The sequence below is a fragment of the Acanthochromis polyacanthus genome, chromosome 15, assembly GCF_021347895.1.
Source record: "Acanthochromis polyacanthus isolate Apoly-LR-REF ecotype Palm Island chromosome 15, KAUST_Apoly_ChrSc, whole genome shotgun sequence".
Taxonomy (NCBI): Eukaryota; Metazoa; Chordata; class Actinopteri; family Pomacentridae; genus Acanthochromis; species Acanthochromis polyacanthus.
Genome location: NC_067127.1, coordinates 29,271,201 through 29,290,763, shown reverse-complemented (window position 1 = coordinate 29,290,763; position 19,563 = coordinate 29,271,201). Strand labels below are relative to the sequence as shown.

General features: G+C 39.5%; 1 protein-coding gene and 3 long non-coding RNA genes across 5 annotated transcripts in view; 3 read left to right on the top strand and 1 right to left on the bottom strand.

The window, feature by feature from the left end:
• The window catches only part of LOC127537431 (uncharacterized), a 292,103-nt gene that overhangs the window by 30,980 nt on the left and 241,560 nt on the right, over nt 1–19,563 (top strand). The window lies entirely within an intron of this gene.
• LOC110965431 (bone morphogenetic protein receptor type-1A-like) overlaps nt 1–19,563 on the bottom strand; it is a 119,170-nt gene that overhangs the window by 10,801 nt on the left and 88,806 nt on the right. The window contains exons 4-8 of one of the 2 annotated variants that reach the window (XM_051959642.1): nt 10,053–10,215; nt 5,533–5,635; nt 5,328–5,427; nt 5,162–5,249; nt 175–310 (exon numbers count right to left, since the gene is read on the bottom strand). In XM_051959642.1, the coding sequence (XP_051815602.1) occupies nt 175–310; nt 5,162–5,249; nt 5,328–5,427; nt 5,533–5,635; nt 10,053–10,215 (590 nt within the window). Of the gene's footprint in view, nt 1–174; nt 311–5,161; nt 5,428–5,532; nt 5,636–10,052; nt 10,216–19,563 lie in introns of both variants that reach the window. The other variant, XM_051959641.1, reaches the window with a different exon arrangement.
• Nucleotides 13,613–15,357, top strand: LOC127537444 (uncharacterized). The gene is made up of 3 exons (XR_007947068.1): nt 13,613–14,291; nt 14,381–14,428; nt 14,515–15,357. It is a non-coding gene; the product is annotated as an uncharacterized LOC127537444 (long non-coding RNA).
• Nucleotides 15,448–17,113, top strand: LOC127537428 (uncharacterized). The gene is made up of 6 exons (XR_007947051.1): nt 15,448–15,665; nt 15,745–15,922; nt 16,008–16,072; nt 16,195–16,303; nt 16,532–16,573; nt 16,786–17,113. It is a non-coding gene; the product is annotated as an uncharacterized LOC127537428 (long non-coding RNA).

The following is a 19,563-nucleotide window of genomic DNA, read 5'->3' as shown; positions in this document are numbered from 1 at the left end:
TAATCATATTTTTTAAATATATATTTTAGAGAGTGCAGTCTCGATGGTGAGAATTTTTCCTGATAAACACTTTTCTGTGTTTTTTTTATGTTGTGTTGATATTGGAGGTGTTGCATATATTATCTTTTAAAGGTAAACAGCGTATTTCAGGTGTGTGCAGTGTGTTGTTCCTACCAGCAGGGGGAGTCCTGAGCCGCTGCCGGAGCTCTGCGACTGATGAATGAGGTCTTTGAGTGAATCTCCTGCAGGGATGAAGACTTCTTGTTCCAGGTCCTTGTGATATCGCTGACGCTCACTCTGCCATTTATATCTAAGAAAGACAGAATAAATTAAACTTCCAGCTAAAGAAGAACACAACAGTTTAATCTGCTTCACCACACTTCAATACACTTTATTTCTTGGGAAAAACACAGTCTACATTTACACTTCTACTGTTTCTACTTGTGTTTATATTTTTAGGACATAATTTCTCATTTATGTGTATATTTTTAGGTCAAATTTTTCTACTTGTGTTTATATTTATCTATATTTTGTACTGTTTATTTTTCTGACTTTGAATAGAAGGAACTGTAAAATGAGCACTTCCTCCTCTGGGATCAATAAAATATTTGTGATTCTGATACAAAACACACAGAGAGAAGCTGCATCACTGAACTGGAGTCAGTAGATGTGTTTGATTGAAAATGTCTTGACAGGTTTGGGGATGCCAAATTTAACCCCAAGCTTTTTCCACACTTTTACTCACTGTAGGCTCATTTTTCATTACAGTATCAATATCAGTTTCACTGCAATATAAAGTCCTGCAACTCTATGGAAACAAAGCAAGAATGGATAGAAGTAGAGAAAACTCAGAAATGTCTTGGTGCAGTATGACACAGTTGGAATGTCATGAATCTTCAACATTTCTTTGACAAAATAACAAAACCTAGAATCAAGCGTCCACAGGTGTTAAGAATATTCGAGAAAAAAAAATTTCACTGCATACTGCAGATATTTAAAAATATTAACATTTTTACAAACACTTTTGTTATCGCTACTCTGCTCATTCTCTGTAGAAAGATGCTTCACCATGCTGAATGTATCTTCTAACAATTTGCTCTTCTGTTTACTGTTTTTGAGCCATGCTGCATGTATTTCATGGATCCAGTAGATTTTATTTCCCTCTCAGTCTATATTGTCGTTTCCTCTCTGCTCTGTGAAAACACTGCCTGCAGTTCACCTGAAAACTTTCACTGTACTGTGTAAAATATGAGAACTTTCAGGAATTTTTTGCAGGTATACAGAGTGTTTATTTTATGTGATTTTTAACAGATTTTAATCCCAATGAACATCATCTTAATCCAAGATCATCTGGAAGTAAGCGACACTGAATCTAAAAATGGTCAAATTATTCATATTTATTTTAGGGCTGGCCCAAATAGTGGTTTCTGGTCTCCGGATATTCAGAGTCGGCAGCCACCTGGCCATTCGGGTGGTGGTAACAAATACGAATGGATGAGCCGAACACAGTGGGATAAGCCGGAGTGGGGCGAAGGGAAGAGACGAGCTCCGAATATTCCTATTTTCGTCTGGGGGGAGGAGGGGGTGATCATATAGACATATGTGTATATGTCATACATGTGTATATGTTTATGTGATCACACGACAGGATGAGCCGATATGAGCCGATGTGGTCCCAAGGTGGAGAGAAGACAGTAACGAATATTCGTTCCACCCGGTAACGTCTGACCGGGGGGGGGATTCGGATACCAAAATTAATATCTGGATACCGCCGTAGCGACTGGATATTCGGGATATTCGGGTCCAGCCCTAATTTATTTGTACTTATAGTATCTCACAAAAATGAGTACACCCCTCACATTTCTGCTATTATTTAATTCTGTCTTTTCATGGGACAACAATGAAGAAATGACACTTTGATACAACGTCAAGTAGTCGGTGCACAGCTTGTGTAACAGTGTAAAGTTACTATGCCCTTAAAATAACTCAACACACAGCCATTAATGTCGAAACTGCTGGCAGCAAAAGCGAGTACACCTCTAAGTGAAAATGTCCAAATTGGGCCCAAAGTGTCAATATTTTGTGTGGCCACTAGGGCTGGGCGATATTGCCTAAAAAAAATAAATAAATAAATAAAACATTTTTTTTACAAAAAAATCCCGATTCACGATTTATTTGATTTTTTAACCCCCTACTTAAAATCAATTTGCAGATGACAAAGAAATTGTTCAAAACAAGTGATGCCGCATAACCCGAACCAATTCCAAACAAGAAAAGCACTCAGATAGCGCAGTACTCCGCCAAGGATGCTCAGTTGACGTATTATTTCTGACGGATGAAATCTTCAATAAAAAAATTACCCTGTGCTAAGTACAGGCATGTGTTATGCATGTGCATGTCATGTATTTTACCGAATCCCGTGTAAATTATCCTTTTAAAGGTCTGCTGATCAGTTCATCAATTTTGGCAAGCCTTTGTTTTGCTCGTGTTAAAATAAGCGTTCCCTCCAGGCTATCATTTTTAAGGCGTATTTTGAATGCTACAGGCTTTTATTTTGTAACCATTCCAGCAGGACAGGAAGTGATTCTCTAAGAAGAGGTTTCTTGACATGACGAAGACGCTGCCGAAAGTCACATAAAGATGAAAGAAAACGATTACACGCTGTTGCTGTTTAGCAAAGGATGTGTTTAAACTTAGAAGCAGCTGGAATGAGAACAAGGTCTCACGGTGAAGAAATGAGTGAAGGCAGGAAGGTGAATTTGTGTTCACAATAAGGCTGATGGCTGAGCTCAACGTGTCTGGCTGGGGTTTGCTACATCGTGACCTAAATATGTAGCGGGCGGCAGGAATTGATGGGACTCAAACACCCCACAGTTTAATCATTTGTTCCTTGTATGATTTCCAACTGATAAATAATAGTCATTTTGTAGTAGGATCGCAATCATATGATCATCAGCGGGTAACTGACAGTGTTCACTTCATGGTTACAGCGACGCCGTGTCTGCAGCTATATCTCCCAATGGGAAATCCCGAACAAAGCCGTGGATCCAGATTATAAACGGCATCAGTGCCAAAATGTAATCACTTGGTCCTTGTGTCATTTCTGACCTTCCTTGAAATTTCATCCAACTCTGTTCGTCCGTTTTTGAGTAATGTTTCACACAGACAGACAGACAGATTCACAGACAAACGTACACCAAACGTCACACAACTCCGCCGTTCCTTGGTGGAGTAATAATGATTGAAGATACGTTTTCTTTCTTCGAAGTAAGATCTGCAATGCTCGCGCCATGTTGGGGAGCGGGGAGCGCACTCTGAACTACGGGAGCCCAGCAGGCAGGCGTTGGTGACGGATGTTGGTGAGAAAATCGATTTTCATTAAAACAAATCGACATTAAGTACAAACTCGAATTAATCGATAAAATCGATATATCACCCAGCCCGAGTGACCACTATAATTTTTTAGCACTGCCTTAACCCTGTTGGGCATGGAGTTCACCAGAGCTTCACAGGTTGCCACTGGAATCCTCTTCCACTCGTCCATGTTGGCATCACAGAGCTGGTAGATGTCAGAGACCTGACGGACCTCTACCTTCCGTTTGAGGATGTCCCACAGATGCTCAATAGGGTTTAGGTCTAGAGACATGCTTGGCCACTCCATCACCTTTATCCTCAGCTTCTTTAGCAAGGTAATGGTCATCTTGGAGGGGTGTTTGGGGTCGTTATCATGTTAGAATACTGCCCTGCGGCCCAGTTTCCGAAGGGAGGGGATCATGCTCAGCTTCAGTATGTCACAGTACATGTTGGCATTCATAGTTCCCTCACTGAACCGTAGCACCCCAGTGTCAGAAGCACTCATACAGCCCCCAGACCATGATACTCCCACCACCATGCTTGACTGTAGGTAAGCCACACTTGTCTTTGTATTCCTCACCTGCTTGACACCATAGCCCTCAATAGGTTTATCTTGGTCTCATCAGACCACAGGACATGGTTCCAGTAATCCATGCCTTAAATCTGCTTGTCTTTAGCAAACTGCGGGCTTTCTCATGCATCATCTTTAGAAGAGTCTTCCTTCTGGGAAGACAGCCATGCAGACCAATTTGATGCAGTGTGTGGGATATGGCCTGAGCACTGACAGGCTGACCCCCCCACCCCTTCTGCAGCAATGCTGGCAGCACTCATATGTCTATTTTCCGATGAGCACGTGCACTCAACTTTTTTGGTCAACCATGGTGAGGCCTGTTCTGAGTGGAACCTGTCCTGTTAAATCGCTGTATGGTCTTGGCCACCATGCTGCAGCTCACTTTCAGGATGCTGGCAATCTTCTTATAGCCTAGGCCATCTTTATATAGAGCAACAACTCTTTTTTTCAGATCCTCAGAGAGTTCTTTGCCATAAGGTGCCATGCTGAACCTCCAGTGTCCAGTATGAGAGTGTGAGAGCGATAATACCAAATTTAATTCACTTGCTCCCCATTCACACTGGAGACCTTATAACACTAACGAGTTGCATGACATCAGGGAGAGAAAATGGCTAATTGGGCTCAATTTGGACATTTTCACTTAGGGGTGTACTCACTTTTGTTGCCAGTGGTTTACATTAATGGTTGTGTGTTGAGTTATTTTGAGGGGACAGTTAATTTACACTGTTATACGAGCTGTACACGGACTACTTGACGTATCAAAGTGACATTTCTTCATTGTTGTCCTGTGAAAAGACAGAAATATATATTTGCAAAAATGTGAGGTGTACTCATTTTTGTGAGATACTGTATGTGCGTAAAGATATTTATTTATGTGTTTGTAATTATTATGTTCACATTAAATTTATTGTTGGTGCACATTGATATATAGGCTAAAGTGGTTAAAAACAAAGCAAGGTGGTTCTATTCAAATTACACCTCTTTTTTGCTGGTCATTATTAAAAATGTGAAATTAAAAATGATAAATATTTGTCGATATTGATCAAATTTACCATTTTATTGTGATATGATTAACAACCAGAATGCCCTAGTCCCTTCCAGTACACTTTACATATCTACTTCCTATAAACCTGCATTAAAAACTCATTCAAAGTGGCAAAGCTACGCTGCTGAACACCTGAAGATCCATTTCAGTTTGCATGTGAAGCTGTTTATGGAAATCAGGTGTTTTCCTACCTGTAGTAACAGACCACCGTGATGCAGATCAGAGTGCAGCAGCAGACCGTCATGGAGATGAGGAAGGCCAACCAGTGGGGGCTTCCTTCTGCAGAAAAAGAAAACAGAGTTGTGAGTTCGTATTCACTTGTTAAACACCAGAAACCCTCAGTCAGGTGGTCATTACCTGTGGGGTCCTGAGGAGGAAGGGTTGGCTGTAAGTCTCTGTTACAGAAGTCTGTGGTGCAGCATTCGATTGTCCTCCTAGTTTGAGCGTTGGGAGAATCCTGCCAATCAAAGCAATCAATTAGTGAAGAAGGTGCAAGTTTACGTGACTTAAAAAGCAACTTGTGCAGGTAAACAGACCTGAGTGTGCATTTGTGTGTGTTTACCTTGCACTGGAAGTGTGAACCTTCGTACTTCATGCAGCCGGAGGTGAGCTGGACTTCTCCGAGCTCGTCCTCCTCGATGATGGCAAAACACTGACCATTAGTCCTGAAAACGCAAACACACAAATTATTTTTTTTAACCTTAAATCTGCAAATGTTTCCATCATTTTTCAGCACTTTACCAAAGTTTAGACAATACCAATCACTAAACTGCCTGTTATTTATTTAATTAACAGACGAAATAATGAAAAAAAAACTCTCAAAACATGTCTACAACACTGCAGAAGTAAACGTGACATTTCCAAGCATTTATTATGAATGCTGGAAAGTCCAAGCCTTCAAAAAGACTTATTTTACAGTAACAAAAGACAAAAAAAGCAGTAAATTGCCTAATTTGTGAGTCTGAATCAAAACATTTGTGTCATTTTATTCACCGATTCTGTTTCTGTTGATCAACTAACAGATTAATTGACTGCTTCAGCACCTTCTGAAGTTCACACTTCTTTGCTAACTTTTCGTTTTGTTTTTGCACTTACAAAGAAAAATAGCTTAATTATGAAGCTTATTATCATGGTTTGTCAATAAGCGCCACACAAGTCTTTGTCATGGTGCCCCTTTACTAACTAAACTGTCACAAAGCTCTCTGCTTGTCAAAACAGAACCGACCACCTTCTCTGGTTGCTACAATATTAAATAGTAATAGTAAGCGATTAATATACCGTAATTTCTGGACTATTGAGCGCACCTGAATATAAGCTGGACCCACTAAATTTAAAAAGAAAAAAAGTTTTGCACATATATAAGCTGCACCTGACTATAAGCCACAGGTGTCCATGTTGTAACATGAGATATTTGCACAGAAAGATTTTTTTTAAACTTCTAATTAAATACGTACTTTATTTCCGAACAGTGCCTGCAACACGGCAGTGAAACACATTGAGTCTGTTCACGCTGCCAACTCCAGCGTCTCACCATTGATTCATTGATGCCAAGCTAACGGGCAGCAGCTCTATTTCATTCTTCGACAGGCAGATAAATTGCCTTTAACTTAAAAGCTGTGTCACCGACCCGATTCTGCCAGCCACTGAACCGTGGTTGGGCAGCCTCGGGTAGCGCGAGCGCCCTAAGCTAAGCGCGCTAGCGCTAAAACTTATCTTTAAGTTTTATATTGTATTGTATATCATCGTGGTGCATTTCGCTCTGCCTCCATTTCCACACTTGTGTCTGCAACACACACACACAGCTGCAGCGCTCCTCACGTCACACACACACACACACACACACACACACACACACACACACACACACACACACACACACACACACACACACACACACACACACACACACACACACACACACACACACACACACACACACACCTGCCTAGGTTAAAGAAGAGCAGGTTTGGCCTGCAACAGGTGCATCATACGCATTTCTTCATGTTTTCCATGATGAGAGTATACACACGTGGACAAAATTGTTGGTACCCCTCAGTTAAAGAAGGAAAAACCCACAATTCTCACTGAAATCACTTGAAACTCACAAAAGTAACAATAAATAAAAATTTATTGAAAATTAAATAATCAAAAACAGCCATTACTTTTGAATTGTTGATTAACATAATTATTTAAAAAAACAAACTAATGAAACAGGCCTGGACAAAAATGATGGTACCTCTATAAAAGATTGAAAACTATTTGACCAGAGTGACATGATTAACTCAGGTGTGTCATTTAATTGACATCACAGGTGTTTCCAAACTCATAATCAGTCAGTCTGCCTATTTAAAGGGAGACAAGTAGTCACCCTGCTGTTTGGTGAAAAGGTGTGTACCACACTGAACATGGACAACAGAAAGCGAAGGAGAGAATTGTCCCAGGACATCCGAAAAAAAATTATAGACAAACATCTTAAAGGTAAAGGCTATAAGACCATCTCTAAACAGCTTGAAGTTCCTGTGACAACAGTGGCTCATATTATTCAGAAGTTCAAGACCCACGGGACAGTAGCCAACCTCCCTGGACGTGGCCGCAAGAGGAAAATTGATGACAAATTGAAGAGACGGATGGTTGGAATTGTATCCAAAGAGCCCAGAGCAACCTCCAAAGAAATTAAAGGTGAACTCCAAGGCCAAGGTACATCAGTGTCAGATCGCACCATTCGTCGTTGTTTGAGCCAAAGTGGACTTCATGGGAGACGACCAAGGAGGACACCACTGCTGAAAAAAACTCATAAAAAAGCCAGACTGGAATTTGCAAAAATGCATGTTGACAAGCCACAAAGCTTCTGGGAGAATGTCCTTTGGACAGATGAGACCAAACTGGAGCTTTTTGGTAAGGCACATCAACTCTATGTTCATAGACTCAAAAACCAAGCATACGAAGAAAAGAACACTGTCCCTACGGTGAAACATGGAGGAGGCTCAGTAATGTTTTGGGGCTGCTTTGCTGCATCTGGCACAGGGTGTCTTGAAAGTGTGCAAGGTACGATGAAATCTGAAGACTATCAAGGCATTCTGGAGAGAAATGTGCTGCCTAGTGTCAGAAAGCTTGGTCTCAGTCGCAGGTCATGGGTCTTCCAACAGGACAACCATCCAAAACACACAGCCAAAAACACCCAAGAATGGCTGAGAGAAAAGCGTTGGACTATTCTAAAGTGGCCTTCTATGAGCCCAGATCTGAATCCCATTGAACATATGTGGAAAGAGCTGAAACATGCCATTTGGAGAAGACACCCATCAAACCTGAGACAACTGGAGCTGTTTGCTGATGAGGAGTGGGCCAAAATACCTGTTGACAGCTGCAGAACGCTCATTGACAAATACAGAAATCGTTTAATTGCAGTGATTGCCTCAAAAGGTTGTGCAACAAAATATTAAGTTATGGGTACCATCATTTTTGTCCAGCCCTATTTCATTAGTTTGTTTTTTTAAATAATTATGTTAATCAACAATTCAAAAGTGATGACTGATTTTGATTATTTAATTTTCAATAAATTTTTATTTATTGTTACTTTTGTGAGTTTCACGTGATTTCAGTGAGAATTGTGGGTTTTTCCTTCTTTAACTGAGGGGTACCAACAATTTTGTCCACGTGTGTATGCATGAAGCGCAAAATGACTGAAGAATTTTGTGTGTGTTTAATTTAATTCGAATAGTTTCAATGATCCACTGTGACCTCTTTGGTAAATTTATTGGTCTGATGTGATGAGGCTAAACTTAATGATGGCATGAAGCTCGCACGTAAAAATCTTTACATTAGCCACATCGTTGTATAAGCCGCAGGGTCCAAAGCGTGAGAAAAAAGTAGCGGCTTATAGTCCTGAAAATACGGTATACAATACTTCAGGTTTTCACCATCATTTGGAGCTTGTGGAGTCCCAGTACACCCATTCTCCACACTAAATTTCAGACAACATCCTACTGGAGCTTTACAATTAAGTTCCTGACAATCTATGTAACATTAACAGTTTGGATGCAGAAACGTGATTTTTTTTCTGAATGCACTGCAGCAATATTCAGTTGTCAAACATATAAATTCGACAAATTTTAATAACTTTATTGTACTATCTCAGAAAATAGTATTGGATTGAGACTTGTTATCAGCAAACACTAAATACTGAATGACCTGAATCAGATCGGGGCATAAAGTTTTACATTAAACAATATATACTACACCAGTGTTAATAGGAATATAGTTCAACAGAATGTTTGATAAGAAAAGAAAAGCGAATGTAAGATGGCAAACATCCCACTTGTGGATCTATAAGAGTAAGAGCCATAAAAGCCCCCCAAGAAACAGCCTATAATAATTCAGCTTAAATAGAAGAAATCAGGAATTTATAAAGGAAAAATACATGAAACTGTCCAGACATACATTCTTAAATTTCAAATCAGATAAAAAATATTACAAAACAAAATATCACACTGGACTGAGTTGGATAATAGACCCAAAATTGTTTGGAGCAACACAACTAGTAATTAATATGCTAAAGCAGGGCTAGTTATAAAATATGCTTGAGGAAATACTTCAAGTAACTAAAAAACAAATCAAATAAAAGCACAACAATGTAATACAACCTTCATACAGCCTTCCATTTAGAAAAATCCAAATGTTGACAGTCATTGAATGTCCAAAAAGTAAAATATCTACAAGTTTTTATTTAAATTCATCCGATATTAATTGACATGAAAGCATATAAACAAAAATACAAAGGTCTACTGGTCTGGAACTCCTGGATCATAAACAGCCTCTAATACCTTGATAACCGAACCTCTTCGACACTCTACAAAACTTTAAAAGCGTACTATCTGGTAAAATCCTATTGTACTAGGACATGGCATTGTCAGATTATAGATAATAAATGACTTGGTTTTGTTGCCATTTGTCAGCAGGCTAAACTGTGTTTCATTGCGCTGTAGTGTGAAATGACAATAAAGCTGAATTGAATCTAAAAATATTACAAGGATCAGAGCGAGCCATTTCAGGGCTCTTAGATTAAAGATGCAGGTTTCTACTCACTGGCAGGTGTTGTTGATGGCGTCGTCTGGACAGTGTCCGGAGCAGTAGCAGCTGAGAGATCGAGGGAGGTCCTCAGGCGCAATGGTAGAGTCCTCTCCGGGCCGCCGGGCCTCGGGTTTCACCCCCGTCCCCTGCAGGACGTGGTCCGGGTTCTGACCTGCAGCTGGATGGAGAAACAGGAGCTGAGTCAGAACCAGGAGCAGGTTTACAGCTCATTCATTTATCGTCTCAACATACAGGGCTGTTTAAGAACCAACATCACATTAATGTGGTTTAGAACAGCGGTCTCCAACCTTTGCTGCATCACGAACATGGACCGATCATCACACACATAACTAATAATAATCTTCTTCTTTTTGGGCCATTATCATAAAAGTGTCCTAAACTAATTAAATTACTTTGTATTGCTAAATATGTACTATATATACTGTATATGTATTTTTTCTTCTGTCTCAGTCTCTCCCTCTTTTCCAGAGACGTTTGTTTTTTCACTCTATCAAAGAACGTGATGGAGTTACGTGATGATCGGTGTACGTTTATCTGTCTGTTCACAACATTACTCAAACACAGACTAATGGATTTGGATGAAATTTTCAGGGAAGGTTGGAAATGGCACAAGGACCACCTGATTGGATTTTGGCGGTGATGCGGCTTATAGTCTGGATCCAGGGATTTGTTAACTGTTTCTACATCATTGCAAGACAGTGGCATGGCGTCACTGGAACTATGACAAGTAAACACTACGTCAGCTGCCTGCTGACAATCACATGATTGCGATCCTACCACAAACTGACCACTGTGGACATATCCGTCGGAAATCATACGACTGAGCAGCCTTGGTGGAGTACTGCGCTCTCCAAGTGCTTTTCTTGTTATTAATTTTGGCAATGGTTAAACTGACGACTTCATTTAACGGCTTGAAAACTGACAGAATCAAGTGCATGAAACGAGCGCAGACTGAAGTAATACTAAGACGATGTAGTCATTTTTCAAAATAAGACACAGTGCTGACCCAGTGTTTGGGGACCGCTGGTGTAGAAGCAGCTGAATTATCCAGCAGTAGCTAGTGTTTGTGTTTTACCAACACATGTAGATTTAATATGCCTTTACTTTCGCCTTGCAGCTAGAAGATCCCCGGTTTGTGTCCCAGCCTTACCGGGATCTTTCTGCATGGAGTTTGCATGTTCTCCCTGTGCTAAAAACATGCTGAGGTTAACCGGCAATTCTAAATTGTCTGTAGGTGTGAATGCGAGTGCGACTGGTTGTCTCTATGTGTAGCCCTGTGACAGACTGGTGACCTGTTCAGGGTGTCCCCAGCTTTCACCCCAAGTCAGCTGGGATAGACTCCAGCCCCCGTACCCCTAATGAGGATTAAGCAGTGTATAGGTAATGGATGGATCTGGATTTAATCATCACTGAGTCACTTTACAACTGAAGAAATCTTAAAATGTTAAAATTCTCAGGGAACATCTAAACCGTCTTTCTCCCTTTGTCATAACAACAACAGACTCCAGGTCAGATTTTGGGGAGGTGAAGCATTCCTCCTCTATCAGCTGACAACAGTGTGAGGAGGAGGAGGTGATGAAGGTCCATATAAGGAGAAACAAGATGGAGGGCTGGAGGTCACAGCATCCAGATAAACATTGTTTAAATTTAACCTGCAAGTATTTGAATTCTGTTATTTTACCTTCATTGTTTTAATCATGAACACTCATTTCATTCATTTATTTTCACATATTTGATAACTTAATAATCTTCTGTTGCTGCAATATTTACTATATTCTAGTTAAATATATGATTTTTCCATTTTTTGAAAAATTTTGTTGCTCTGACCCTTTACATTGTTTTATTACTATATCTATTGCTATCTGTCTCATATGTACTTGCTTGTAGGCAATCTTTGAATATGATGGTTTTTTGCTGGTCTAATTTTGCAAAGTCTTACTTTAATTTTGAAATTACTCCGATAATTGATGTTTAGTTTGCAGGATTTAAACTTGGTAAACACAAACCTTATTTCTCTACTGGAAAGCGCTTTTGTCAAATGTTTTTAGTCCAAAACTTAAATGTATTCAGTTTAAGATGGCATAAAACAGAGAAAATGAGAAAACTCAAAATGATTCTGAAAATACTAGATTACTTTTCAGATGTCCAACTGATTAATTTAGATTAACTGAAGACAAAGTGTTCTTTAAACTTCAGAATGTGTTTATCGGAGTTGGGGAAGATTTCTGTCCGTCCTCATTATCAATTATCTTTTTTTTTTTAATCTCAATTCCTTCTCTAATTTTTTTCCTTTCTCTCTTCATGAGTCACACAGAAATTCTGATGTTATTAACAAACTCTCTCTTCCATATTCTATGTATTTTTTTAAATCAATTTGTATCTTTCACATGAACCCTTTTACACTTCTGTCTCACCACTTCTTCTGCTCAGAGTAAAAACACTTTGCAGTCGTGCATGTTGTCAAGTCCAGACATGAACTATCTGCACACCTACACTTTGAGCGCCCTGGTTGCCGTAGTTACAGTCCAACCATACGAACAAAGAGCTCACTGACTGTCTCATGTTTGTTCAACGTCTAGATGATAAACTGACAGCTGAAGACACCAACAGTGTAAATCTAGCACAAATGTAAATTTAATTTTGTGTAAATCTTCAGGTTCAGGTGCCAGATGCCAAATTATTTTTAGCATTAAATCAACTTAGAATGTGGCTAAGAATCATGTTTCCATGTTACTTAAACTGTCAATTCATAAATGCTGATGGAAAAGATCAAGAACAAACTTAATAATATATAGCCTTTCAGAATGTTCCTTTAATTTGACAGGTACTAAACTCAAAATATCACAGGCATCGAGATCACATTTTTCAATATTGTGATGACATTTCTCATTCTAATAAACAATTTTTTGATGTTTCATTTACCATAAAGTCATTAGGAAATATTACCTACTTCTGTTCATGAAAAGATGTTTTTGGAAGTTATAACTTGAATCCTTATACCCAATAACAACATTACTGATTTATCAAAAATACCTCACTGTATGTAAAATAAGTCTTGTCATTTCAAAGCCTAACATTCACAAAGAGTCTGCACACATCAACAGTAGAGTCAGCACATTTTTCACAACTAGACCAGTTACTATGAACTTCTTGTTGTGCTGTCGGCTGTCAGAATCGAAGTAAAGCAGATGATATGGCAGCTTTGAGAGCAACCAGGAGGAACTTGCTTTGTTACCGCGGCTAAACGTTTGGTCATGAAGACACTTTGAGCCGGAGAAGGCGCCAGGGCAGCTGCTCGAAATGATTTACTTAATACTGATTTCCGCGTTCTCTGGAGCAGTCGTTACGTTGATATTACAGTTCCTGCTGATATACCGGAGAAGCCCTGAGCCCGTAGGCAGGACAGTGCAGTATGTCAAAGTAGTGCCTGATAACGCATTGAAGGATTACTTTAATACCCAACATGCCGAACCAGGCCAGCAGCAACAGGACAGCACACCATCTGCTGCATCCGTGTCCGGCAGGCAGCAGGAGGCGGCTGTCAGCGGCGGCAGCCCCGAACAACAGCCGCCACCGCCTTCTCAAAGCGGGTCCATTGATGCGGCCAAAGCCGAGACGTGCAATTTCCTAAACGCTATCTTTCTGTTCTTGTTCAGGGAACTCCGAGACACCCCAGTCGTCAGACACTGGCTCACTAAGAATATTAAAGTGGAATTTTCAGGAGCTCCTGCACCGGGTCTCCGCGCGCATACCGATGTTGACACTTGTGTTAGTAAACACTGCAAGCCGTCTATATTAGCAGCATGCAGTGCTGATTGTTTCTGTTCTAAATTTAGATACGGTTCTTAGCGATCTCGTGAATGTGTTTCATGTTTTTGGATGTTTTTTGATTGATTGCCATGTGAAAATCCGTATTTTGATTAATAAAACCGTAACCCGGAGTGGGATCATGAAAACCGTAATCATTATGGCAAAACCGGAGTAGTTGGCAGGTATGTATAGAAAATGGATGGATGGAGATACTATTACTTTTTCTGTGTTATGTAGATGCATCACTCTACATTTCAATTGAGTGAAGGGCATGACGTGCAGCGCTATACAACTTGCTGCAAGCTCGACTATGTGCTGGATACTGAGGGGCCAGAGACAGAGCTAATTTTGAAAACAGGGAAGAGTTGCCTGACACGTGGTGACTTCAGGACCCTTGGCTTGACTCTGGAGATGGAATCAACTGTGAGTTAACAGTTAATGGATCTCATATGTGAAATATGTATGTCATTGAGGCTGCCAACTTAAAGTCTGTTTTTTTTTTTTTTTTGCAGATAGGAAATGCATGTTTTCAGCTCATTGAAAAAATTGCTCAATCAAAGGTATAAGGTCTGATCTCAGAATAAGTCTGTGTCTCTTTTACATGCCGTTTGCATGCGTAAAATCACATTTGCGATATCTTTTGCAGGGGAAGTGCATTTTTGTGGCCGATTTGTAGGTTGTACCGACATGGCGACAGTCAACGGCATGCAACCCGCTCTCAAGTTTACCTGTAAGTATAGCTACTGGATTTAATGAAGAATGTATTTTAGGTCTGTTTGTTTTTTTGTATCTTTTCATCTTTTCTATGTTATTAGAGAGATCTTCACATTAGGGACTCCATTGTTATCCCTGTGTGGAAAAGCGGACATTTCCTGTTGTCTGTAAGCACTATTGTTACTGTTATACTCACACACTCACATTCTTATGGTGGAGGCAGCCATGTGAGGGTGTGGTTAAGGGTTTTTGTTCAAGAAGCCAGGAAGAGTTTGTGATTGAATTTTCTGGTTCCAGAACACCCATTGTACCTCCTGAATCACTGTAAACACTCTTGTTTTTTATCATGCTTGCTTTTTTACTGTCACAAGGCTCATTGTAAACAGAAAATTGTTAAAATGTGTGTGTGTTTCATTAGTGTTGTGCTGTTGTGTTTCTGTGTTGTATTAACCTCTCCCACTATGATGAATTGAAATGTCATTAACCACAATAGGTGTTGAAGCCAACACAAAGACAGATACTCTTTCGGGATTCCAAATGTGCACATGCACAATTTGGATTTGGTGATCAGGAAATGAGAGATCTGCTGAGGTCACCAACAAAAACTTTGGTTTCATTTTGGTTCTCATCGGTGTTCATGTTCCGATGCTGTTCTGAAAATGTTTGTTGTAGGGCTGAGCAGTATGGACAAAATAAAATCCCATCATTACAGTATCAAAAATTCCACAATGTCATTCATGACTATTGATATATTGCCCAGCTCTACATTGTTTTTTCACCAAATCATGTTCTGATCTGTGTAATAGTCTTTTTATGGTGCAATCTAAATATAGCTGCAATTTTGCAGTACCCCAAAATATGCAGTTTCAGATGATAACCATAAAAAGCCTACTGCATGCGTGTAAGTAATGGAAAGGTTTGTTCCTGATACGAATTACTTGCATGGTGTGTGCTGTGCGTGTATGATTACTATATGATTTTGAGAAACCACGCTGTTAACCGTCTTGTCTTTTCACTTTTAGAAACCTTTCCCAGTCCATACATCCTGGACCGTGGAAAGAGACAACTGGTTTGGACATACAGGTAACAGCATGCAACATTTGGAATCTACATTAAACAGCTGTATAAAATCAGTGATTGACTTTTTTCTTTGTCATCAAAGGGTTTTCCGAGGCAGCTGTACGAGGATGACTGTGGCATCTTCATGTTGATGGTGGAAGCATTATTGGTCATTGGCTATTTATGTTTGTGCTTAAAAGATATTAACGTAAAAATGTGTTGTTTTTTTTCCATTGTATGCCCTATACACCGCACTAGATGTCCCTTTTGATTTCACTGTGGTAAGCTGATCTGCATATTCAAAGTAAACTGTAAAAAATCTGGTAGCATTTACTCTGGCTTTCAGTGCTAATAATTTCTTTTCAGATGGACATGCCATCTTTACGAAAGTGGTGGTGTGTCATGCTGATGGAGAATTTTGACCTTGGAAGGTGAGAGCACAAAAAAGTTTGACATTTGATGGATTGTCTTGGAAATATTAATATTAATATTAATTATTTACCACCTTCTTTGTTATACCTATAAACCACTTTTTTATCTCTTTTTATGTGAGCCATGGCAAAATGTTTGCCCACTGGACAGACAATTCAAAGGCCCTCCTGCGAGGTGAGGTGCAACCAGTGTTCCACCTGAAGAAGTGGAAGATGGATGACATCACTGAGGTCAGATTTTGAGTTAGCTTTAGTGTAGATTCCCCCCCACCCCCCACCCCCAAATTACACAGGGGGACAGAAGGGCTTTTTGATGAGTCCCACAATAGCACGTTATACTCGGTCAAGGTTAGACAAAGCTTAAACCTAAGGACACAGGGATAAACAAAGTTTGGTTTGTTTTTATTTGAATATATATATATAAAAAGGAGTCGTGTTTTTTTCTCTCCCCCATTTTAGACCAAAGAACAACAATAACAACCTGCTGCACAGCCTCAGCAAGTGAGTGTTGTAAAAGATGTTGAGATGACAACGGAAGTGGTATGCATGCTTACCTGTTTTACACTGAAGTTATTCTGACAAAAAGCTCCTTTGGAAGTGTCCTTTTGCTACTTTCTATGTGCTGTAATTTGTACATTAATAACTTATAGCACTGTTTGTACAGCAGTTTTGCTATAGGAAGACTAATCGTTTTCTCTCCGTCTTTTCCATAGGACAAAGACGAGGCCAGGGTAATCTCAGAATGTAGACAAGCAGCAGCTTGGGTTTTAGAAAACCAGCACTTGTTTGCAGACAAGGTGGAGTTGCCCTGTGCCCTCACAATGGCAGAAGAGGAACTGGCAGAGGCTGTGCAGCAGTACCAGAGACTTTGGTTTGAGGATGAAGGCTTCATTATTGATGACCAGGAGAAGGAAGAAATCTTGGAGCCATTTAAATTCACTTTCTATAAAGTGGAGGACTTACGGATCTTCAGCGAAGAAATTGCAGACCGACGGAATTTTTTGATATATGCCGAATGCAAAACTCAGGAATAATTCAATAATCTGTTCAATTAAAGGCAGAAAAAAACATAAAAATGTCTTTTCATATTTGTTATTCTTAGAACATGCACACATAATAATTTATGTTCCTTATATGATGAACAACACAGATAGGTTAGTGCACTTTAAGAAAATCAATACAGTTTTAACTAGCCCTATGCTGACGTTTTTAAATCTTCAGGTGTAAAGTATGATATACAAGACATAGCTGGAATCATTTAATGTGATAGTAGATGAAATAATATATTGTGTATAATATATATTAACACGTTATACATTATATACATGAGATGTTGAGGCTATGAAAAAAAGCTTGATTCATTATGTTGATTTTAATTACACTTCAAAAGAGCGTTAGGTTCACAATGTAAACAGATGCATAAGCACATTTAGTTCAAATCTTTACAATAAAACAAAATATTCAATTATAAATTAATTATAAATGGCAGGCGTCCAATCAACAAGTGTTGTTTTTCTGTATGAAATAGGCACAAGCTATATTGATGGAGTTGTAGTGCAGATGTAGGCTCATGCAATAATGTTGCTGGCAAACGTCTAACCATGCTAAATGCTATGTATACAGAATAGGCTACATCAACATGCATTCTACATTTAATAAACATGCTTTTCGCGTTACACTGTTGAGTCATAAAATATAAATCCACGACAAAACCGCTCCCTTTGAAATTGTCAACACGATCTTATTTTGAAGTTCCTGCCGTGCACTTCCTGTCCTGAGCGACCTGACGCTGGAGGCGACCTGAGCAAGGAGCCTGCAGCATAGCGTTCTCAGGTGGGAGGTCTGCAGCCAGACTCTCTTGAAACATTCTGCATTCTTCTGCACAACCATGAAGCCATGACTGACTCAGCTATGACCAAGAGTCAATTGACAAAAATTAAGGGACTTTTTAATCACATAGTGCTATAGGTAGGTGACTACAGACAGATAATTGACTGCATCAGAGCCACAATGTATTTTAAATGAATTTCTTGTATTGGAAATTGATGTAAAAAAGACAAAATTTTTGATGATCACAAAAATACTCATCAGATCCAATATCAGCCAGGGAAATGCTATAATCCTACAAAACATTGACCAGAAATACCAACCACAATCACGGATAATGAAATCTCAGTTTAATATCAGCAAATTTAATAGAAATCACTTTATTCTACATGTTTCATTTTAAAATCCCCCAGAAATAAACTAACCAGATTCTGTTAAAAGGAACCGCAAAACCAAGACAGACTTAGCTGTAACCAATATGGAAGCTAAATATAAATGTAGTAAGTAGTAAAATATCTGTAGTATGTACAACCATCATTTCTATCCAGTGTTGATAACAACCGTGTGGACTCGGAAAAACATGCTACATGTCGATTCTGGGTTTTCAATTGTTGTAAAATTCATTTTACAGTGTCATGCTACACAGAAGACATTTCTTAGTTTTCTCTCCTTCATGATTATTCAGTTTCTATAGAGGTGCAGGACTTTATATTGCAGTGAAAAAATGAGAAAAATGTGTCAGAGCCAAAAACAAACAGAAACCCAGGGGGCAAATTGATTTTTCAAAGCAAAAATTGACCAGTTCCAACTTCTTTCACGTGTCTCTCCCTCATACGTGACAGTAAATTTAATATTTTTGATGATCTGATGATGAGAAATAACATTCCAATTAATCAATGAGCAATATAAACATTGCTTGCAGCTCTATTCAGTGTGCGCATTCCAGACAGCAAAACTGATCCTGAAATCTGGACACGTGCAGCTTTAACAGCATTAACCATCGTCTAGACCCAAAGGACCTCAGAGACTGCCTCCTTGCCGCCATGCCGCCCTCCCAGCCTCCAATTGGTTAAAAGTCGTGACTGACAAGAAGGAATCATCAGCAGCAGCATTGGAGGGTGTACTGAGGCTGGAAATGGCTGCTCTGCTGCTGCTTCGTCTCCATCCACATGTGTACTTAATTGTGCCGGCAGTCAGAGTGGAGACTGAGGTCTGGCAGAGAGGACGCTGGGTAATCAGACTCTCTCCATGTCCTCTTAAAGTCGCAGTGCAGCCTCAGAACGACTGTTTATTTACATCCAGCAGCAGCAGCTGTCTGATAAAACCCTCTGATCTGCAGCCAGACGGCCTTCAGCTGCCGGCCGCTACAGCAAACACGTGACCGACGATGAAAGTGGGCACCGAGACCGAGGACAGAAACAGAAGAGTTCGCTGTTAGACATTTTGAGTTAGTCAGTGACGAGTTACTGTCTGCTGATATATACAGAATTAAAACACTAGGAAAGACAAATCAGCATCTAAAGACATATAAGCAGCTATTTTAATCACTGTTTTTGGCTGCTTTTTAAAGCATGAAAATAGAAAAATGTCAAAAATTCTCTTGAAACAGCTTCTAAAACGAGAAGATCTGTTGTTTTTCTTGGTCATAAATCACCGTAAACAAA